This window comes from Pseudomassariella vexata (genome assembly GCF_002105095.1).
Source record: "Pseudomassariella vexata strain CBS 129021 chromosome Unknown BCR38scaffold_21, whole genome shotgun sequence".
Classification (NCBI taxonomy): domain Eukaryota; kingdom Fungi; phylum Ascomycota; class Sordariomycetes; order Amphisphaeriales; family Pseudomassariaceae; genus Pseudomassariella; species Pseudomassariella vexata.
In genome coordinates, this window is record NW_024467976.1 from 1 (window position 1) to 22,745 (window position 22,745).

General features: G+C 50.1%; 6 protein-coding genes across 6 annotated transcripts; 3 read left to right on the top strand and 3 right to left on the bottom strand.

Annotated features, from left to right (window-relative positions):
• BCR38DRAFT_504439 (uncharacterized protein) lies at window positions 1–783 on the top strand (the record flags this gene model as incomplete). The annotated part of the gene is made up of 2 exons (XM_040864898.1): window positions 1–390; window positions 687–783. Coding segments are annotated over 2 exons (487 nt in total), but the record flags the coding sequence as incomplete, so codon positions are not given.
• Window positions 784–2,627: 1,844 nt separating this feature from the next.
• Window positions 2,628–6,167, bottom strand: BCR38DRAFT_111437 (WD40-repeat-containing domain protein). The gene is made up of 4 exons (XM_040853383.1): window positions 5,797–6,167; window positions 5,441–5,734; window positions 3,450–5,360; window positions 2,628–3,348 (listed from the first exon to the last, which is right to left on the bottom strand). Exons 1-4 carry the CDS (start codon window positions 5,930–5,932, stop codon window positions 3,089–3,091), a joined length of 2,601 nt encoding a protein of 866 aa, XP_040710297.1. The 5' UTR covers window positions 5,933–6,167; the 3' UTR covers window positions 2,628–3,088.
• Window positions 6,168–8,154: 1,987 nt separating this feature from the next.
• Window positions 8,155–9,421, bottom strand: BCR38DRAFT_111452 (uncharacterized protein). Its single transcript, XM_040853384.1, has one exon. The coding sequence runs from the start codon at window positions 8,956–8,958 to the stop codon at window positions 8,311–8,313; it is 648 nt and encodes a 215-aa protein (XP_040710298.1). The 5' UTR covers window positions 8,959–9,421; the 3' UTR covers window positions 8,155–8,310.
• Window positions 9,422–9,835: 414 nt separating this feature from the next.
• BCR38DRAFT_450167 (uncharacterized protein) lies at window positions 9,836–11,801 on the top strand. The gene is made up of 4 exons (XM_040861353.1): window positions 9,836–10,345; window positions 10,401–10,660; window positions 10,819–10,982; window positions 11,055–11,801. The coding sequence occupies exons 1-4, from the start codon at window positions 10,188–10,190 to the stop codon at window positions 11,679–11,681; spliced, it is 1,209 nt and encodes a 402-aa protein (XP_040710299.1). The 5' UTR covers window positions 9,836–10,187; the 3' UTR covers window positions 11,682–11,801.
• Window positions 11,802–15,072: 3,271 nt separating this feature from the next.
• BCR38DRAFT_414156 (uncharacterized protein) lies at window positions 15,073–16,222 on the top strand (the record flags this gene model as incomplete). The annotated part of the gene is made up of 5 exons (XM_040858900.1): window positions 15,073–15,211; window positions 15,510–15,610; window positions 15,659–15,740; window positions 15,796–16,020; window positions 16,065–16,222. 5 exons carry the CDS (start codon window positions 15,073–15,075, stop codon window positions 16,220–16,222), a joined length of 705 nt encoding a protein of 234 aa, XP_040710300.1.
• A 1,414-nt stretch (window positions 16,223–17,636) lies between these two features.
• BCR38DRAFT_414157 (glycosyl hydrolase family 43 protein) lies at window positions 17,637–18,672 on the bottom strand (the record flags this gene model as incomplete). The annotated part of the gene is made up of 2 exons (XM_040858901.1): window positions 17,637–18,265; window positions 18,318–18,672. The coding sequence occupies 2 exons, from the start codon at window positions 18,670–18,672 to the stop codon at window positions 17,637–17,639; spliced, it is 984 nt and encodes a 327-aa protein (XP_040710301.1).
• Window positions 18,673–22,745: the final 4,073 nt, after the last annotated feature.

Consider the following 22,745-nt stretch of genomic DNA (forward strand, 5'->3'; position numbering starts at 1 on the left):
GACTGCTGATACTAAGAGGACCACCGCTGTGGACGAGGCTACCGTCGATAAGAGGACTACCGCCACGGACGAGGCTACCGTCGATGAGAGGACTACCGCTGTGAACAAGACTACTGATACTAAGAGGACCACCGCCGCGGACGAGGCTACCGTCGATAAGAGGACTACCGCTGCTAAGAGGATTGATACGAGCAGTCAGACAGTCCTACTATTCGGTCTGGAAGTGGACGACACTTCTCGGAGGAGCTTGTCAAGGAAGAAGATTCGGAAGCTACTAAAGAGGACGAGGAAGATACCGGACAGCCAGGCAGAATCGAGAGAGGCGGACTTTGAGGACCTTGTTACTCCTTCCTGCGACTTTGACTGGCAGGAAGATAAGTGGAAAAAGAAGTACGTTTTGGGGAGGAAAGAGGAGAGAGAGTCCTGAGGAGGAGAGAATGCTTCAGTCGGATGACAAGGCTACGAGAGGAAGACTGTGGTGCGTTACTGTATCCATGCATTACCCCCCGATCTGGTTTCTCATAGTCTTCATCACGACCGTGTTCCAATCGTCATTCACATTGTTATCATGCACCAGAGATAATAGACACAGCCCCTAACGACCAGTCCAAGGCACCAAAGTGGTATCTTAATCCATCCTTCAACATCACACTAGTTTCCAGGGGGCACTACCCTCCACGTTACAGGATAGGACCAACACGAGGTAGATCCCTTCATTCCAACGTCGCCGTTATGGCTGGCGGAAATGGCAGTTGTGAGAAATGTGACAGCATCAGACGATGATATATGCATCGAGTCCGAGTCGGGCGGAATATTGACGTTGATCTCGAGCCTGCATCTCGAGTTGGATACGAGAGCGTGGTTTGTGTTGGTCTGGTACGATATTAAGACATAATCGGCCTTGTCACTGAGCAGTGTTTGCTTCAGTGTGTTGCAGGATGAAATCCAGTTTGCCGGTTTTGAAGACAGTGCTATGGTGCTGGACGAGCTGGTCTTGCAGTAGACGCCTGGTGCATTGGTAGTAAAATTCCAACCGCAACAGCCAACCGCAACAGCCGCCTGGACAGTTGGGTGCGATGGGATAGGTGGCCGTCATGGAACATGCTGCACCGGATGCTCTGGTGGTGAGGAGTGGCGTGCCGAAACATACTACTGTAAGACGTAGTAGTAGCAACGAGATAATTGCGACTGAAGGCATATTGATGACGTTCTCGGTACTGACACGGCAGATCGCATTGAGTTGGAAACTTCACGTCCAAAATAACCGTGGACGCTGTCTACTTGGGACTATCAGTGGCCAGCAGGTGTCGAATATCACGTGTGTCCAATCGAGTAGTCAGCAGTGCGTAAGATTGTATATGAATGAGGTGTGTTCTTGTCTGTGTCTTCTGTTCTCGCGAACTCCCGTTGCTCTGCCTTTTATTGATGCTTTAGAACATGTCGGTAACTTTGGTGTTACTTTTGAGAAGAGGGGTTCCTTTCGCCTTCTGAACTTTAAGTGACAATAGTCTTCTCTACTGCCATATTATTTCTGAACCTAGGAACCAGGTGCCCTATCTGACAGCAGGTTGGAGGAATTTGCTTTAATATATTGGCAATCCGTGGCACCCTGGGCTTCTACAAACACGTTGTCACGATGTTCCAGTGATCCATGTACTGTTGGGCCCCCCAAACTAAGTAATCATTCTGCCTTGCCAAATGGATTGCTTCCAACTCATGCGCACGTCGTCACATTCGATGCTACGCCGCCGACTCGAGGACTCCTTTGTGATGAATATCGGCACATATCCCATGACATCCCAATCAGGAGAGACTTGCACAGCACCAGTGATGTGGTTCGGCGCGTAAGCTGTTGGGGGCGGACCATGGGTTGCTGATTGCTGGGTGCAGAAACCAATCAATTGAAGGAATCAGAAATTACACATGCGCAACTCCACCTCCAGCATCTCAACCCCAATATGTCCCCGCATAATGACCCTGGGTTTGTTTCAATGCAGCACATGAGCTGTCCGAGAAAGTGTGCTTTCTATGCGCGATGTGCTGGGTCTCATGCGTCTCCAACTGCACAGTTTCAGCCCGTGCAACAGATACAGGACGGGGGTATCTTTGTGCGGCGGACCAATGATAGGTTGGTTCGCTTTGGCTGTTATATCTCAAAAGGGACCAACATGCAGCTGCGCATAGTTGACAAACGAAGGGGCCAAAATAACATAAGTGAATAGCTACCAGGGCTGGGATAACACAGGGGACGTTCCATTAATTCAAGCAGCAAGCAACAAGTAGCGCAAGTTGGTCCGAAATCCCGGTCTCGCCTGGTCTGAATATCATGGTCGTGTATCACTTGCTCTAAATTATATTAGCACGGTGCAGCAGTGGGCGGGCTAGGAGCTGGAGATGCAAGCGGTTATCTCATGTACGACGTAGAGAGTTGAGCATTCGAAGCTACCATGATAGCTGGAACGGTCTGACATCGTTTGAATGATCGAGAACCGCGGGCTAGCTGTCTTAGATAGGATAACGCGGTCTCTTCGACGAGTATATGGAGGATTTGTTACGTGGAAGCGTAATATTTGAGTAGTCTGCATAGTGGAAGTACGATTAACAGCGATACTATACTCCGTCTTACGGTACATGATACACCACCTGATGAGCATCGATTCCCAATATGATACATAGTGATGTACTACGTACAAGATAACCCGGTTCAACCGTGACCGAGATGTCCTTCGATGACCGTTATTATACTTACAACAAAAAGTATACCCTTAGAGGAAATCCTACTAGAACCATGGAGGCAACCAAGATCGAAATGGCAAGAATGGCATTCAAGCCAAAAACACTATCGGCACGTCCCCTGTATTACTCTTCTGTTCGTACATAGACCTTGAAGCGGTCTGGATGCTATATTTTATACACGTCTCTGTGGCGTTCTAAATGCCCCAAGCCCCCAAAGTCGAAGTTACGTAAGGTAATCGTACTATTTTCTCCGCAATTCGTCGTCCTAGAGCAAGTAACCTGGGCAGGCATTGACATGCGAAGTCAGTTGCACAGCTCGCTTGTCTAAAAGCTCGCGCAAGCATGGTAATCATCATCGACCAAAAACCCGCACGCCTCCATCACCACCAGCGGACACGACCCAGCGTCCGTCACGACTCCACACCACACTGCAGACTCCCTCGCCACGCATGATGCGGTGTGACGTGATCTCCTGCGTACAAGACCGTTTCTCAAGAGACCAGAATCGTAACGACGCGTCGTGGCCGGCGGAGACAAGCTCACGGCCATCGGGCGAGAGGCTGAGCGACGAGATGGAAGCGGGGTGAGCAAGCATGGTGTACGTATTTTGTCCTGGGCTTTGTTAGCAAATGCTACTACTTGATGGTCGGGCGAAATGATCACGGTGGAGAAATGGTCCTCGGGAGCACGAAAGGGATTTGAGCAGAACATACCACTATTGGCATCAAAGAACCGCACGAAACGGTCCTCATGCCCACTAATGATGACACCCTCGACGCCACTTCCTGCGCTGCCACTCCCCCCACCGGTCGGTCCCCCTCCCTCGTCTTGGTCGCTCAAGTTTCCACCGGAAGCCTGCTCGAGGCCAGAAGTCGTCGCCACAACAGCATTCACACCCGTTGCCGGTGTACCATCGTAGGTCTCAAGGCTCGCCATGCTGCCAACCTGCTCGCCAGTCCGAGTGTCGAACACTACAATACTGGCATCAGCGTAACTGACGACGAATGCCTCGCCATTTGCCCCCAAGGGGGTGATGCACGTTGGGCTAGCTGACAGTTTCTCCCCATTTGAATCTGAGCGTGTGATGTTGTGAATAAGCGTCGAGTGGAACGGCTTGGAACCGGACGGTGTCATGTTTGGCTGCGGTGAGTTGGGGAACTGCGACCCTGACGACATGGAGTTTCCACGTACGCGCCCACTGCCGCCCCTCCTGCTACCCAATGCCCCCGGTGCGGGTTGGGGTGAGCTCAACTGCGGAGGTGCACTGACGGCCCATACGTTGACTGCGCCATCGGCCGCGCCAGATACGAGGAGAATACGATCAGGGGTTCCGTAGTTATTCACCTGACCGAAAATAGCACCTAGCGTGGCGGGCAGAACGCAGACAGCCCATACGGCATCGGTATGGCCGTCGATGGTGGCCTTGGGGTCGACCCTACCTCGTTCCCAGACCCGGATGGATGCGTCTTGGCCCCCGGAGAAAATCCATCCGTCCCCTTGTGCACGACCGCCGGTGGAGAAGTTGGGCGACGGAGACCACGAAGCAAGACACAGGACGGCGCCCGTGTGACCGCGGTGGGTGAAATCGGCGCTGACGTCGAGGTCCGAGGCAGAGTTGAGGTGGCCGGCAGGACTGTCGCGTGGTATATGGAAGCGCTTGACCAAACCGTCGTCGCCGGCGGTGCATATCTCGGGTTCGCCCGGGCTGCCTCCACCCGAGAAGATGACAGTGCGGACCGTGTTCAGATGGCCACGCAACCCGTAACGCAGTTTGAACATGCCGCTCTCGGGTTTCTGCGATACTGACAGCGAATTAAGCGACAGTTCCGGCTCGGTACTCCGGCGACGTGATATGGAGCTCTTTCTTCTGTGTGCATTGGGGCTGCGATTAGGAGATTTTGGAAGGGATTCGGCAGCAGGAAAGGCGTCTGTATCTGGGCGGTGCGAGGGGACATGCGGGAGAGACTGTGCGTTGGGTGCAGGGTCGGCGAAGCTGCCCTCGCTGAAATCCCATCCATCTGCTTCGGTCGAGGCGCGCTTCTCGACAGTTCCTTCGGCGTTGACTGAGCGGGGGGGGTCAGGGTTGTTGTGGTTCGGTTTCAATGCAGGTTCTTCATGGTTGGTGACGGCAACGCCAACCGAGGGGGGCCAGTCGGTGGGATTCGAGTAGAGGGCAGTAGCATTTTCACCAGACCGCACTATGGACGCGGACGGTATATCCTGGGTGTTTTTGTTCAAAAAGTTGTTGTTCTGCTGTGGCTGCTGTGGCTGCTGCTGCTGCTGCTGTTGCATCGGGCTACCGTGGTGGTTCGCATTCGACTGGGGTCTCGAGGCGAGATCCTTGACGTGGTTCTGGCTCAGGCGCAGGGCTTGGAAGGCCGCGTCCAGAGGTTGCAAGCCAGCAGGCATGCCAAAGTCGCCTTCTCGCATGTCTTCCATCAGGGGCAGCGGCGGGGATTCCCTGGGCGGCATGGGGTTGGCGGGAGTGATCATCAGGTAGGTAAACTCGGCTTGACATTGGTCCAGGAAGGCCTTGAGGTTGTCACGTTCCTCGTCCTCTTGGACCCGTTCGCCCACGAGACCCTCGAGACCAGGCATCGCGTCTTTCGGCTTATCGCTTGATGCTGCAGGGCAAGGGCGGGTCAGCATCATATCCATCATGCTAGGGGTTGCCAATAGGCGAACACCCGTCTTTCTCACTCACACTTAAGTTTCTCAGCAATCAAGGCCTGTCTGTGGACGATGGGTGGGTGTTTGACGGCATGCTCGCCCTCGGTCGTGTCGTGGACTTTGCCCACTTTCAGCTGCTGTGCCTGATCCTTGACCTTCTTTTCGAGAATGTTGACATAGCGCCGCAAAGCCTTCTGGGTGGCATCCCCTCTGCGTGCAGAACCCTCGAGAGCGGCTATCCTGCCCTTCATCTCCTGCCTCTCGATCTCCCAGGCATTCCTATCACGTTCGTGCCGATGCCACTCCGTTTGGAGGAAGCGCATAACGCCTGGTTCAGCCCAATTAGCACCTCATCGGCCGCGTCGACAGCAGGCACCGGCATCGTCATACCTTGTAATGTGTACTCGGTGGCCTGGGGCTGACCGGAGCCATTGCCCGGCACGGCACCCATCTCCTGACCGGCGGCATTGTTGCCCCCTCCGACTCCGTTGCCTGCTCCCATGGCGGAGACCTGCTGCCAGCTCATCCGCGCGATGTCCTCCCAAGTGCCGACAGGCGGCAAGTGTGTGGCGAGAACGTCACGGTGTTCAATCTAGCTCTGCCGTCTTCACCGTCGGCTCAATATACGTGGTGGTCTGATCGACATGCGCCTCTGCCGCGGTGTGGTCGGGGGGTCGAGCCAGCGAGCTTGCAAACGACGCAATGGGATGATGCAGCTCGTTCGGAAATACTGCGGTTGCTGAGTGGTGCAAAAGTCGTGGAATCGTGATATGGGGGCGGTCGTCCGACGTCTCGTCGTAGCGGGTCGTCTTGGTGTGTGCGTGGTGTGACGCGGGTCGAGCGAGTAAAAACGCTGTCGCGATGGGATGGATGGCCGAGATGAGGTCAGAGCCGGTGGCTGCTTGCCGAGTCACTTGCAGGTAAGGCCCCAACACCTGCGCAGTAAAAGGTACCTTTGGATAGCTCGGCGTTATCGTCGTCGCGGTCGTGTGGAAATTAAAGAATATGAAATAACGTTGAGAAGGATAGACAGCGAAGCAGAAGAAAACGCATTCGTGGGTGGCCGTTGGGCTGCGGCGAAGTGCTTGTTCTGTTCAATCTCAGTTTCTCATTGCCAGAGACGGCACAGACTGGCAGATTGACAGACTGGGACGGACGAAAGATCGAGGCAACACAACGGTGTCGCTTTTGCCGCCGTGGGCTTGTCCAATCAGAGCGTCCCTACAAGATGAGGCTGTCTGGCCGCCACGCATTTGCTGGGCTGGCGACAATCAGATGGATTCCTGAGCTCGGACCTAGTTGGCGGTTCGGCAACCGCACGGTCCACTCCTCGCCTCCTGAGCCCCTGCGTTTTTTTGCACCAATGCGCCCAGACTTTATTTGACACTTGCAGCTGCGCAGGTCAACGGTCAACAGTCGACTATCCAAAGTTAACCTCATTCTCCTCGTCTCCATCTCAAGATCTGATCTCTGTTGCCAAGGTTGGAATTCCACATAGCAGCATCACGCAACAGCATCACTCGACCATTTGATGCGGTAGACTTGGGGCTCTCATCCGTACTACAGCAATACCGTTGTACCAATGCTGTCTTAAAGTCGTGCCGATTTTGCCAAATCAACGAAAACACGCCATGTAGGCGAGAATGAGATGAGCTTAGTTCCACTTTACTCTCTCTTCCTCCCTCCCCATCTCGCTTTCTCTGTCGCCCACAGCCTGCCTATCCTTCACCATTTGCATGGCACTAAGGTTACATACTTGTGTATACTACGTTGGACAGCCATCGCCCCTGTTCATGCCCTGGGGTACTACGCTACAGTGGCATATGAAGTACAATCTGCAATCTCTGATGGCTCGGACCAATGTGAGGGGCAACAGTGTCGGCGTGTACTCCGAGGCTGTATTCTCATGAGCAGAGAAGTAGCAATTTTCCAAAGCCGACCGTGAGAACCTGTTCGTCAGCCAACCATCAGGAAATGACAGCGTGCAGACATTGCTATCAGAGATGATGGCATGGAAGCTGCTGACATCTTCTTTTGTGAGGCAACCAGGCCTGGTTGCAAAATTGTTACCCAGCGTTATGAGTGACGACAGTGCTCCAACATGGAAACGTAGAGTCCGATGCAAAGGGTACTTTTACTTGAGAGCTTTCAACGCGGTCGGCCCTGTCCAGGGAGAGTGCACCCGCTCTAGCTTTCTAGATGGCATAGATTGCCCATCTTGTGGTGTATCTTGGATACAGGTCGCATTTCTATGAAACGATACGGGTACGCCAGGAGTGTTACCCACAATGCCTGACGGATTTGTCACAACCGGTTGTTCCTGGTCCACACAAGGTCATTAAGAGATCACCGAACTACTTAGCCCGTGGCCAATGGATCAAAGGTACAGAAAAACATATCGAATGAGAAAAACATGGACAACTGTATAGGTAGCGATAGACTGCGGTTTGTAATTTCCATGTGGCTTCTCCGATTCATCCGTCTTGCGTCTCTGCATGTTCGAGCATCGACCAAATCTTCATCGCATGAAGAAACCTCATCGCCGCTCGAGTCGCTCGAGTTCTCGAAGACGTCGGACTCGGAGCCTGAGTAACTGGGAACAGTGAATGTGCTCTTTCCAGTAAGCGATTGAGAGGCATCAGATCTTCGTCATCGCCGAGAAGTCTCAACAGCTGCGCCTGATCTTGGGAAGTGAAATCAACAGGGGGCGAAATGACAACGTAGGTATTGTACTTGCCGTCCTGGTTGTGCTCAGTCTCCTTTTCAACCACATCCCTCTAGTCGGTCCGTCCCAGAAGAAAACTGCTCTAGCTTAACAGGCTCTTGGTACCAGTGGGGCTCTTCTGGTACTCCCTTTCGGCATGCAGATCCTGCAAATACAGCTCCATAGCTGCGGCAACTGCCTCAATTCATCTCCAACTCATCCCCTGACCTAGCCCATGGCCTAGAAACGTCCAGCTGCTTATCCCCGTCCGACTCTACCTCGTCCTGTACCATCGGCAACCATACCTTCTCCCGCATCTCTTCCTTGACACGGTAGTGCTGGAAAGCGCACTGACAGGGATAATCGCAGTCAGTGAAGCAGTCGTGCGTGCGGTTGACAAACACGCTCTCCCTCATCTTTTGCCCCTCGGGCCCAGTCACCTCGATGCCGAGTAACTTGCGGCGCCACTGACCCCATGCTGTCCAACCACCGTAGTCAAACTGCGAACGGCAGTTTTGGGTGCCTCGGCGTCGCTTTCGGCTGTGGCTAGCCGAAGTTTCCGGTGCGGTGTCGCGGGAAGTGCAAAAGATGTGCGAACAAATTAGACAGCGCCGGGTGATGGCCAGTTGGTAGACTGCTAGACACGAGTGACATTGCCAAATCCATGCGATGGGCGGACGCGGCGGTGGGGGAGGTGGCGTAGCAAGAGTTGGTGACGGAGGGAGACGAGAGCGCAGCCGGATACGTGCCGGTGGGGAAAGAGCACGGGGTGTTGATGGCTGGGTATACGAGGTGGTAGAAACCCGAGGGAAGATGGAGAGTCTCGGACGACTAGTACGAGACGGCATTTTCTTTTTTCCTACGATGACTATGTAGGTGCTTTTACGAAATGGAATAGTTGGCTTTCAGTGGAAGTTGTCGGCTCGCAACTATTTGAGGCGGCCGTTTGTCTTGAGGATGGTGTTTTAATAAAGTGATTCGCCGAAGGAGCGGTATCATACCTTTTCTGATGTAAAAGTCGGTGGAGAAAGAAACATGGATGTATCTGTAGTACGTACTAGTGTTGGGAACGACGGCGCCAGGAATAGCAAGTGTACGTAAGGAACACATGAGGGTCTACCAAACGGTTTGCAGCTCGGCTTTTTGGTTGGGTTTGTTTGCGCTCACATACCCAAACTCATGCGTTGTCTGATGAACAAAGGAAATGTGGTCGGTTTAGGGGTTAAGGCAGCCTGAGATTTATTAGTGAGGTATCGATATATAGCTTCGGCTTTGTTTAGTACGTACGTATGCTAAGGTTTCATTGACCAAATCTTGATTAGATGAAAGGTTAGAAACAAAGAACTCAACTCTTCTTTATGCCACATGTAGCGACTTAGTACACTCGAGTCCATTAAACAGAAGTTATCCTAGTTAAGAATGAGCTTAAGAAGCCCATCTAAACCTCATGAAGATGTAATTTATATTTAAGTAAATGTTAACCCAATGAGCAACTTAATATCTCCTTGCAGTAGCTGCTCTATAGCTATAATAGATGAATTACAAATTGTTCTCAGGAATAACCGTTTAGCAATTTCTAACTTGATTTAAAAACGATCACTTGGGGTCTAGACTTGCTCTTGGGCTAACTGATGGACACTGTCCAAAAGCTTGTGCCGAGGTCGGAGTATCCTACCACGCCAATTTCAAATGAGACTAGTTAATCCACATTCATGCATATTTCATGGAAGCTGTCGAACGGAACGGCTCACTAGTTGCCGGGACGGACACGGCTCCAACAATGGATTACGGAGACGATTTACTTTGAGGATAAACTCCTAGCATAAACTCATATATATTTGGTCATAGTGGACTTGAATCTGCTTAGTTACGCTTGTATGGCATGCGAGAAAGTCCGTCCTTGATCAACCTGAAAGAACCCCGGCTGGTGCCTAGTGCTTCTGATGCCAGGCTAAGCTATTTGGAGCCTTCCAGTCCACAGAGAAACAAGCATGCAAATAAACACAAGTAGGGATCGGCAAGCCCCTGCCGTGAAACATACTATGGCACGATCCATTTTATTGACCAATCATCCATCATGACGGTGTTCGCAAGGAGAGAGGCGCAGAGATGGGAATCGAACTGGGGGAGCAATCTAGGAAGATTCATCACTGTCCCCAGATCAAAGCCTCCCCGGATTCATTCAGCATATCTCGGAGTTATTCGTGTGCTATTACAAATGCCGCAGCTATTCTTGTAAGTATTCGCGTATACATCTTTCCGATACAGACATCTAATGTCAAGTCCACAGTATCGGCGGAACGGGCCATGTCGGAGGAGCAGTTCTGGATAGATTAGTCGAACTGCATCCCAACGTCTTGGTCAAGGTGCTCGTTAGGACGCAGGGAAAAGCATCACGACTTATGTCGAAATACCCCAAAGTCCAAACCGTTATTGGCGCCCTGGATAGCTTCGATGAGATCGAAAGCAGTTGCCGCGCGGCCGATATTGTCGTGAACACTGCGCCTGATGTTACGCACGAAGCTTCCTACCAAGTTATCCTCCGAGGCAGTGAGTGGTTTCTCAATTTAGCTGTGGCATCCCTGAGGCCTATGAGGGTCACACTGCACATATCGCATCTTAGAAAACTTTCAGATTTGTATAGATGGGGAACGTGAACTCTCAAGAGATGCCGTTCGGATTCTAGTGACTAATTCAACGGCGCATAGTGAAGAGTCGAGAAACTAAGGGCTACTATATTCATACTTCTGGTGCTTCTCTTATCTGGGATGAGCCGAAAGGATCCAAGGACGCCCGTGTCTGGGACGACATTGGGGACATTGGGGACTTGACTTCGATGGACGTCACGTGTACCCACAGTGCTACAGACAAGGTAAGCAGATCCGCCTCGTATGAGATATGCGTACGTTCTTAAGGAGATAGTGGAAACTAAACCTCTGAGAAGATTGTTCGAGAGGCCGCGCAGGAAATCAACATAGCCATCATCTCCCCCGGTGGCGTCGGCGGTCTGAGCCCCTCCATTGAGCACCCCACGCCCATCACCACACCGGGCATACTGCTCACGGCCCGCGCATTCAACTCAGGCTTCCAGATTGACGAGGGCCAGAACCGGCACTCCTGGATCCACGTTCTCGACATCGCCGAGATCTACCTGAAGTTGATTGGTCACGCGCTCGACGGTAACGCAACTGTGGAGGGACTACAGCTCTGGGGCCCTGAGGCGTACTACTTTGCCACGAGCGAGGAAATCTCGTTTGCCGATTTCATCACAGGCCTGGTACCTGTGTTGCATAAACATGGTGTAATTCAGTCTACCGAGATCAAGCCGGTTAGTGTCATAGACGCGGCACGGGCGAGTATTTGGGGAAAGGACTACAAACCGGATGCAGCACCTCCGCCAGAGGACTCGTGGGCGATGCATATTTCCATTTTGTACGGCATCAATATGCGCATCCGGGGGTCACGGATGTTCAAGCTGGGATGGATGGCAGAAAGAGGATCGGTGGTGGACACGTTTGAGGATGTCATTGCCGCTCACTTGGCTCTGGAGCAGAATAGGGGAAAGGAGTAGGTTTACTCGTTTGGTACACGTAAGAATCCCTGGCAACGATCTACGAATCATTATAGTGCTGTTTCCCTTGCACAATAATTATAAGCTTAGAACTTGTCCCGATTTTGGAACGATTGACCGAAGTAGAGAAAGGCCCCGTGAAACAACTGGGATTTTACCAGTATGAGCTTTATTGTTATGTGCACGTCTGTTGAGCGCCTTTCTCTGCCTCAAGATACGTGGTAATCTACAATGATAGTATATTCTGCTGCAGCGTTTCGTTCGTGCCTCCATGGTGCGTTTTGTGATCCTCCGGACTCCGTCTTTCCGAATAGAAACCATTGGTGAAGTACTCTGGATTTGGCGCATGTGGGCGAAGATGTTGTTAGGACATATATGGGCAGTAGGCATACGCAGTTGCTTATTACGGCCTGGGCGAGCTGTCATTTGATCATCTTGAAGTGTAATAAAAATTGTACCTAACGTCCCACACCCACATCCGGGACACCCAAAAATGCCTCAACACCGCTAGCCTCTAACTTCAACCTCTTTTATCTTTACCAATATCGATTCAATCATTACGAAATTTTACGTACGTCTTCGTTACACTAATATGAGTCAATATAACGAAGATTATATTTATCGAGCTCTTCAAGCAATAGCTACTGGCCAAAGCCTCCGAAAAGCAGCATATGAGCATGGTGTCCCAAGGTCTACTCTTTCACGACGGATTCAGGGAGCCCAGTCAAGAGATATAGCCTTCGTTGACTACCAGAGGCTCTCTCCAGCCCATGAACCCCATCTGGCTGAATGGGTTCGAATCCAGGCTGCCCTAGGCCTCCCACCAGCCCATCAACAGCTCAAAGACTTCGCCGAGCGTATCCTACAGATCCACGGAGACACCGAACCACTTGGAAAGAACTGGGTCCAGGCTTTTATCAAGAGGGACCCTTCAGTCAAGGTCCAGAGAAGCAGATCTATCGATTCCCAGCGTATTAATGGAGCCTCAGCTAATGTGATCAGGCAATGGTTCAAATACCTCGCTATCCCTGAGATCAAAGCTATTAAGGCCTCGAATCGACACAATATGGATGAGACAGGTATTCTAGAAGGTAGAGGATCAAATGGTCTTGTTCTAGGATCATCTGAGACTCGTTCTATACGGAAGAAACAGCCTGGATCTCGAGCTTGGACATCTCTTATAGAGTGTATCTCTGCGACTGGTACTGCACTACCCCCACTTGTGATATTGACGTGGGGTTAGGGTTTTTGGGTGCTCGTTTTCGTTTTTTTTTGGACATTCAGACGAATTATGTAAGCGCGTTCTTGAAGGGTATTTAAGACCTTGTGTACATAGTCGCTCTCTTGAGAAAAAGATAAGAATTCAAGCGGCCTTTTCCACAGTAATCTGAACCAATTTCTCTTTACTTGGACAGGCATTCAATGTCTGACGTACCTGTTGAGGTACTTTTGTTGCCCCTATAGACCTGATTGTGCCTGTTGAGGCCATTGTTCCCATCTTTCGCCTGTTGAGGTTCCTTTTCTTCCCCAGCCTGCTGAGGCTCCAGTTGTTAGTACCTGTTGAGGTACTTGTCGTTCCGATCAGGGCAAAGAGCTCTTGATCTTGTTAATTATTTCCACCTCCCGGATAGTAAGGTCTTGTTGAGGATCTTGTTGTCCGTTGCCATCGTCATAACACCTTGAACCTGCGGGTGGTTTCACTGCCCGTCGTCAATATACAAGGGGAAGTCTGTCCAGCAGCAGTGGTTTCCTCTAGACTTGACTCCATACGAAGCCTGGAAGTTTACAGCAACAGAGAATGGGTGGACGTCAGACTCTACGGCTATTGAGTGGCTACAAAAGATCTTTATTCCTTTGACTCAACCAGAGGACCCTGAAGAGACTAGGTTACTTATCCTAGATGGGCATAGTAGCCACGAAACGACATAGTTTATGTACGTCTGCTTCATAAACACGACACACTTGCTTTTCTTACCGCCACAAACATCCCACGTTCTCCAGCCTCTCGATCAGTCAGTCTTTGGACCCCTCAAGGCAGCCTATAAGAAAGAGCTTGGTTACCTTAACCAATGGGATACTACTACTGTCGTAGGGAAGAGAAACTTTCTCCTCTGCTATAGAAAGGCACGTCTAGCAGCATTGACCGTCAAGAACATTATCAGTGGATGGAAATATACTGGTCTCTGGCCTTCGAGCATAGCTAGACCCCTTATGAGCCCCCTGCTCCTTGAGAATACGTCAGCACCAATCAAACAGCCTAGTCAGACTTGCAAAGGGCACTCTAGTAGTCAGGACTGGGCGTTAGAGACATCAGCAGTAGCCTGGTCAACGCCTAAGAGGAGAGATGAGCTCCAAGATCAACTCAGCTTATTCAGCAAGCTTGATAGTGATCCAAATACCCAGCGGCTACTCTTTCGGAAAGTTCAAAAGGGCTTTGATGAGAAGGACTACCAGTTAGCTGTCGCACAGCGAAATATTGAGGCAATAGAGGCAGAGCTTGAGGCTAGTAGGGCTAGGAAGCGGAGGAAGGTCAAGATGAGCCCTAATTCGAAGTTTACTAATATCAAGGTTATTCGGAAGGCTCAAATCGAGGCTGGTGAAGTTGAGGATAGTACAGATGAGTCTAGCGAGTCTGAAAACCCTAGTGACGGTGAAAGCTGTATTGTAGTCGCATCAGAATAAGTGTAAAAAAAGGTTGAAGTCAATGGTTATAATATGCAGCATCATTTTTAGGGCGTCCCACATGTGGGGGTGTCCCGGATGTGGGTGTGGGACGTTAATTGATCTGGTGGCTGGATTAAAGAACAAAGATAGTAAATCCCCCTGAAGTACCGCTAATCGTGTTAAATTTGGAATCATCTAAACTAAAAAATTGGCGACAGTAGCCCGGATTCGGAATTCAAGCTATGTCTTGCAGAATTCTACCTTCAGCTGTCTTTGTTGCGACCCGCGAGACCTTCTGAATTGAGTCAAGGGGTGATCAGCGAACGCAACCGAGCACAAGTGAATCATTGATAATTTGGCCACTTGGCTGATCCGTTGAATCTCGGCTCGCATTGGATTTCATCACGACCCTAAATATTTGCGTGAGAAAGTGGCAAGGGAAGTAAAATGCCCCGGTCCTTTCGGCTTGACTGTCCCCAATGCAAGCACCGCGAATGGCGCTGTCCCGGAATAGGCGAATGGGAGCCGAAGAGTCAACTGAAGCGGGCTCGAAGTCTTCGAAAACTTAGTATTTTCAATAAGAGGCGTGTGATCCACCATACCCAAACGGAAGCTATTCAAGAAGTGAGTTACATCACATTGGTTACTGGCCTCAGGTGCTAATCGAGTGTAGCCATTGAAGGATTTGGTTTGGACAGCCACGTTACACTGGAAAAATATACTGGATATGGGTTACATGGGCCACAGGCACAACGGGGCTCTCTACGATACTGAAGTTGTGTCTATCCTTAATGGCTTCCTGCAGAACTTCCCAATGCTTCTGGCTGTCGACGAACTGGATTCAACTATATTGTTGCCGTTCACCGGTAAGCAGAATTGGCTGCATACGAAACGGGACATCCGATTTCAAAGGGATCTCTTCGAGGAAGCGGTTCACGAGAATGCAGTCTTCATTATTTCCGCCCGTGTCAGTTACTCCCTTTATATGGCTAACCGAAGATGGAGACGAACGATCAGACTAACTGTACCAGATCCTACGGGACTTTGAAAATTCAATTTGTGTCGCTCAGGCCACCAGGAGCACGAGATCCCTCAGTCTGCGATGCGGTCTCTTATTCTATTTTTTGCTCCACTTCGCGGACTTCTCTGGCTTTTATGCGCTAGACCAGATATCGGCGGGACAGACGGAAAGGTCGTGGGGTGCAGTTTTGCAGCACAAACTGTTTGGGGGAAGGCTTCAGCTGAGACGTTTACATGAGTTTAACGTGAGTCAAATGCCCCGTGCGTAAATATGGGAGCTAAACCACCCGTAGCCTTGGACATTAGGCGTTTCACGCCCGGGTGAACCGTTCCAACCCTTCGCAGTTGATTGGCAGCGCAGAGTACTGGACTACGGTAAGAAGAATACGACAGGTCATCGCAGTATCCTAAATCTGACTTGGCTATACAGGACGAGAAACAGTTGGATCTTCAGCTTCATCATCCGCCGCTGATAGTAGCATATGCGATACGCTGGATCCCCTGACGCCATATATCGGAGTGGTTAGTTCCGAACATATCATGGCGATGGCGTATGGCACTCCTGGTCGCATTATCAATTTATACATGCCACCCCAGGAGCTGAGCTTCTCTATTTACGAAGAAGCTCGCAAACGAATGTCGACGGGGGGAGGGGGTAAATCTTTGAGCAGGAGTAGATATCTATTAACGTCTCAACAGGGGTAATTGAGCGTCAAAATCATGCGGCTAGACTTTGCTTCTCTTTCTCTGACCACCACTTATCAGAACATAAATTCGACGCATTCATCTTGCATGGCTTTTCCAGCGTAATCAGGGGTCTTCCACCAGGTTCAATATTGGTTGCACATAATAATTGAGGCGAAGACAGGGATCCCGACTAAGTCTTCTCATTCCGGCCTTCCCGCTAGTATTTCCACCACTCTTGGATTCCCATGGGAACCTAGAGGAAATCCTCTTGGGGCTGCAGGGACACTTCTATGTTTGTACCCACCACCAACGCCCGCTACACCAAAAGAACAACGATTTCGGTTGTGTCTTCAGGATCCTGGATTTCCGGATGCGGAGAGATATATGCCTTTGAACCGTACAATGATATTTATATAAACATAACCTGCTAATGTCATTTTTAGCAGGCCCAGCGCACTAGCCACATTATTAATACGTAGGCATCTATATATATTCGCCACTTTCGTGTGGTAGCAGTCGAGCAGTACCATTCGTAAAATCTATTTTGATATTACTAAGATTAATGCGCGGGACAAATAATGGAGGATTCCAATTGACGTTAGACTCAACTAAGAATCTACACTATACTATTGTGAAGTAGTTTTATCATTTGAAAACTGGTGCTCAGTCTTCATGCATTTTGTTTAAAATATACCCTTTCATGGTAACAAAAAGAAAAGTACTCTCTTCAGCTAGTCCAAACAGCACAACGGAAATAGTGTTGAATAGAGTGAAAATCCGTCTTATATTTTTTACGAGGTTAGCCGCTTATGAGCTATCGGACACCTCGAAAGGTTGACTTGTATGCGATTCATTCCCAGACCATAGTCATCGTCCTCTCGGGTCTGGGAAATATTATTAGCCAAAATGTAGGAACGTCGGCAGTCACCCGATCACACCAGAGCTGGGAAACTTGCACGTCTGAGGGAGAGGTCTATTCCCCAAGCCCCGAAAGTCCGGAAGCCTCACTGCCCGATCACTTCATGCTTCTGCCACTTTCCTACCATTATATCCGTCTAGACAGGATTTGTCAATGGAGATCTGGAAGCTCGTTGGCGAGAAGATGATTTGCCCATCGCACACAATGTCTCGTAGTATATAGCCGCCTGTTGTCCCATGCTTAGTCGAGCCATCCTGATCACCAATCGGGCGTTCCCCACTCTTTGAAATATAGTCTTGATAGCTGTTGCTGCCAACCTCAACCAAATCTCCAAGTATGAGCTGATGAACCTGCCATCAACTCTACTTTCCTGGTACGAGACTCTGGTGTTCCGTCACCTCGATTTCAAAAGCCCAATCGTCTACATTCCTAGACTGATCAACAAGTCGATGCATCTCACACAATCGTCCAAACCCAAACATCTTCACATAGCGCTTGATGCATTCTACAACGAGTTTTCCTTCTAAGAAGACAGGCAACGTAGCCAAGAAAAGCGACCTGGGAATGTTGCCTCTTGCAGAATATGAATAAGAACACATATCTCTGTAATTTAGTTTCATCCAAGTACCCTCCTTCAAACAATCACATGCATCTCGTCCATGAAATCATTCCCCACTCGGCTCACTATAAACATGGGACAACGCCACCGGCGTCCCAAAATTGGGACTCCCATCCGAATGCGTCCCCATCAGCTGCACCATGGTATACCTCGAATCGTCACAAGCACCCGCGCTATTCGACGTAGCATGATACGCAATCCAAGTCTGCGACCCATCCGGACTCTGAAAGAAACTATTATGTCCCGTGCCATAATTCCCATTCGCGCTCGACAAGACGCATCCGCTGGACTTGGTCCAAGCCGACGCGCTCGTCGGCGCCGTGGACCCGTCCCAGGTCAAAAGGCCAAGACAGTAACTGGGACTCCAGCAGTAGCTGGCCGAGTAGCTGATGTAAGTTTTGCCGCCGAAGTAGAGGGCCGCGGGGCCTTCGTTGACGGGGTAGCTGACGATTTCCCAGGACTCGGTGGGTTGGGAGATGACGGAGATGGAACCGGTCAAAGAGATGTAGTCGGAGCCGAGCTGTTGCAGGCAGATGCTTTGGTAAGTTACGCCGTGAAAGCAGGAGAACATGAGATAGTTTCCATAGGTGTTGAAGCGGAGGATCGAGGCGTCGATGGCCCATTCGGTGGTGAGTTGGGCGGCGTAGGTGAAGGTGTCGTAGGGTGTTGCTCCACCTGTGCTCAGCGGTAAGTGACAGAATATGAAAACCGGCGTAGCATAATATACCTTTAAGAACATGCAGTCTTTGACCATCCAAGTCATCCCCTTCGCCAGCGGTGTAGTAAATGTACCACAACCCCCCGAGGTAGTGCACCTCGGGAGCCCAGACGTTGCAGCATCGCGAAGCTGTTGTGGTAGAGTAGACGACTTTTCTGGCTGCTGTTTTCAGGCCCGCGACAGTAGTCGAGCGTGCGACTTCGACATCAGTCCAAGTGGTTGTCATCAAGTAGTAGTATCCGCCGCTGTATACCATGAATGGATCGCTTCCCGTTGGGCTGCGAATGGGGTTCACCCAAGCAGTGGCAGACCCAAAGAGGCCGGAGAAGCCCAACAGGGCGATTAGAAGCTTGAATAGGAACATTTCGGCATAAGTTTAGACGGTGACTCTTCTCTGATTACATTTGAAGGTAGCGAGCGCTGCATATTATACAACTTCATCCGCTAGCAAGGGCCATTGTAGTAGAGCTGTTGGTCTATTCTTGGTATTGCCCTTGGCTTGGTCCCCGGCCTTGCATCCCAAACCAGTAACTCGGCCATGAAAAGACCCCGTATAATTGGAGCGCATCTGCAAACTTTATGTAAGTGGAATTTGGGGAACTTTGGGGAGCGACAGGCTATCTGGAGAGAATTGCCGTGGTGGATGTGATGGAGGGTGGGGATGCTGGCATACAAGCTGATTAGTGGAATCTAAACCACCTCACGGAAGCTGAATCATTCAGCCCAAGAGAGCATTGAATGGCTACACCTCACACGGCGATTTGATTCAACAACAGCGCAGTCGGTGCTCAGGATTTCCGAGATGGGCATTACGCGCATCCAGTTGGCAGGGGAGTTAAAATCACAAAGCTCCCTAGTGGTGCATTTCTCTTGGCTCTTTTGAAGTCTGCACCATCTTCACGAATGAAGCGAAAATATTGAATCCACTAATGTTATTCCGTAGTATGACTGATACGTTCCTCAAGTCATTCTTCGTTGTCAGTCTCCCCACATCCCTTATGGCAACCTTAATCGTCGACGCTGGGAGATTACTCCTCTTGACACAAACCTTACTACCCGCTACCACGGCCCACCAGCACTTCTTGACGGGCCGGGAAATAATGTTACAGCGCCAACCCGCTAGAACGCCGTGGGTCTCGTACACCATGGGATCCTGTCTCAAGCATTGACTGGTTGGGTCACTATTGATCGCAGATTATCTCCCAGATGGCCGGGAGTGAGACTCATCGAAAGCACAAAATCACAATTTCACTACGGAAGGTTGCGCCCATCAACTAAATTCCCCGCTACTTCTCTCGCACCCGGATCCCTAGCGCACTCGGAGTTAAGTACATCAACCTTTCGCACGCATGGAACTGACAGCCGCTCATCCTCCCGAACAACTCTTGGATCACAGCCACCATAAAACTCGTTCTCGTTCTCAAGACTAAATTAGGTAAGGCGGTTTGGTATATCGTCGGTCGTCAACTGGCTGGTTAATAGACGAAGCCCACGGATATGCGAGCGAGAAAGAAGCCTTCGGTGTTAAAAGACAGAATGCCATCGTCAACTTAGAGAACGGCGTGCAGTCGAGATTTTCCAGCTCTCCGTTTATAACTATGCAGAACAAGAAGGCATCCTGTGGTGCCAACTTGTTCGGTTCGATCAGGTGGAACGACGAGGAAGATTTGGAACTCCAATCACGTTCGGATGGCAAGAGTTTTGATTTCAGTTGGTACAGTTATTCAGTCACTCCTCCCTCCGCGTTCTGTTTGTTCGCTGGCCACCCTTTTAGCACTATTTGGCATGACTTGTGGGTTGTCTTCGGTCATAGTTCTTGTTCTAGTTTGTGACGCACATAATCAGTACAACACCAACTCAACTAATTGGAGGTTATGATTAGGATGGCAAGTATACATTGTGAGGCTAAGTCGACGCTTCATTCTATTGGATGTGTAATATGCAAACATAAACCGCATAGTTGGGATTATACCGTCATCGCATTTTCAGATAATAAGGTGAGAATTTCTATTACCGAAAATGGCTTCGTCCATAGTACACCAGATTGGTACCACTGCCCAATGCCCAGCATATATATTCAAAAACACCACGACTTCAATATATGTAACACGCGTTGAGAACATGGAAACTTTGAATGCTTTTCCAATATAATAGTGTTGCAATTAACTAGGGGCTTTGCACATGGAGGATTTATTTATGGAACATGCAACAGTCTAGCTATAACTGAGCCACACCCTTAGTCCAAGTAGACATAGAAAGTTTTGCTTTATGACTTGAGACACATAAGCACTGGTTCATTGGACGAAGTGGAAGCCATGTTACGCTGTGAGTATGGCTCATAAATCCGAGCCAAGCGCAAGGCTTGCTCTGTGAACCGCAAGGTTTTCAGACTGCAGACTATTGAATTATTAGTCTTGCTAGTCATGACAAGCCCTTGGCGACAAAAACCAGTGTTTCCATGACTAATGCCACGGATGAATAAGCGGCTCACGATATAGGGCGCCTAATCAATCGAGATGTGAAATGCGGGACCTTGAGTTGTAATAAGGGCTGTGCTAATGAGTGTTGCGCTATGCACGGTTAGTCCCAGTTGGTCCTCGGAAGTTCTGGGAAGGGCTGTTTCATGCCACGCCAAGTCTGGGCCGCTAGTCTCGCGCGTAGAGATTTGGACGATCTCACCGTCAAGTTGAGTATGGTCCCCAAAGTGTATGCCAAGAGAGCTTAGCCTCAGAGACGCACCTGAAAGTCAACCGTTCAGTCCATCTTTTTCACTTGATGTTGAGCCGGATTGACCCGGCTGAGTTGGAGCATCCCGGTACATGTACCCGATGTCGTGGTAATAACAACGGAGTGCCACGTTCATATGCCAATCATACGGCATTCCATAAGCGCTCTGCGCTGAAATTAGAGCTTTCGTCTTGCTTATACTGTTGAAACGCAGCTGGCCAACCTCAATACACAGATGCAGATAAGTAACAAATGCGCTAGTATTGATTATATGACGAAGACTTCAGCCAAGACTATAGGGGGAAGAAATTCTTCGACCTGTAGACTTGCCCAAGACAAAAGAAAAAGGTCATGGATATCGGGGAATGGACGAAACGCTTCATGCTAATTGTATGCGACAATACATAATAGGGCTGCGTATGATCATACAAGCTATAGCTGTCACCTAGGTCAGCTTGGCAGCACTCACCCGACCCGACGTAAAATGGACCTAACCTTTCCATCCACTATAACTGTCCAAGGGGCGTGACGTACAAGCATGTACCTGCCTTGACCGATTTGGAAGTTGCAGGCCTAACTCAGTCACCTGTGCTGGGGTTCTCACGAACCTAGGTCATTTTATCAACTTTGAATGTCTCGATAGAACTTGTAAACGCCATGGAGTTGACTCGCATTCATGCATATGAAATGTCTTGTGCAATAAGTTGGTCATTGGATCGAGCAGCTGCAGTTTCAATAGCATTTGTGCAACTTTTCCGCTTAATGATGTTGAAGTTCTGCTTCTGGGTGGGAAAGATTGGTTGTAACCGTACATACGATTCTGAACCAGGGATACACCCAGTTTTTGCTTTGTCTGGCTGCGATAATTGTAGCTTGTTGGTCATCGTTGGTGCAGCGTTCTTGTGATTTCTTTTTGTCTTGTACGTATAATATCTATTAGATATGCTCTACCAGATATGCCCTCGAGCTCAAATCGAAGTCATACTCAGTGTCAGGGTACGGCTAGGCCGAAGGCAGTAGTACGGAGTGAAGGGGAGTAATGGGCGTCCCTCCTACGTAGCACTTGGTGGTCACTGGCGATCACGGGTAGTCTCAGGTAGGGGTGCCCACGATGGTTCATTGATCTCTGCCCTCTCTATCTTCTTCCCGGACACCTGCCCCTTACATAGATAGCTAGATCCCGGAGTCGGAGCGTAGATCCCGTATATCGGAGCCGTAGAGCACTAGTTCCTCCGATTGTTCCGTATACCAAGACTTCCATATTAGGTCGTGACTCGCACGTCCATACACCGGTGCCTGTAGTATTCAGTTCTCTGACACTCAGCACCTTTGACACTGGTGTCAGCGCTTTGAGTGCACTTATCCTTCGCAGCACCATCTACCGTCATGACTGCATCTGCAATACACCCTTGACCCCTCACGTGCCATGAATCGCCCATGGACGGTATAATCATAAGGCTCATCATCTGGCGTCCACTTCAAGGTGTATCCATCCAAGCTTGTTCCGCACTCATTGAGCTTATCTTCCAACCCCTCTTCCTTCTCCCAAGCTTCAGACATCAAAATCCCAGTAGATGTCGTCAAACGCGCCTTCCTCGGCCGTGCACGTATTCTCTGCCCAACTCTGCTGCGTCAAAACGCCCAGGGATAGGGGCAGTTGGACACCGTAGAAGGGTCATGTAGGGTTTGCTGTCTCAGGGTGATTCGAGT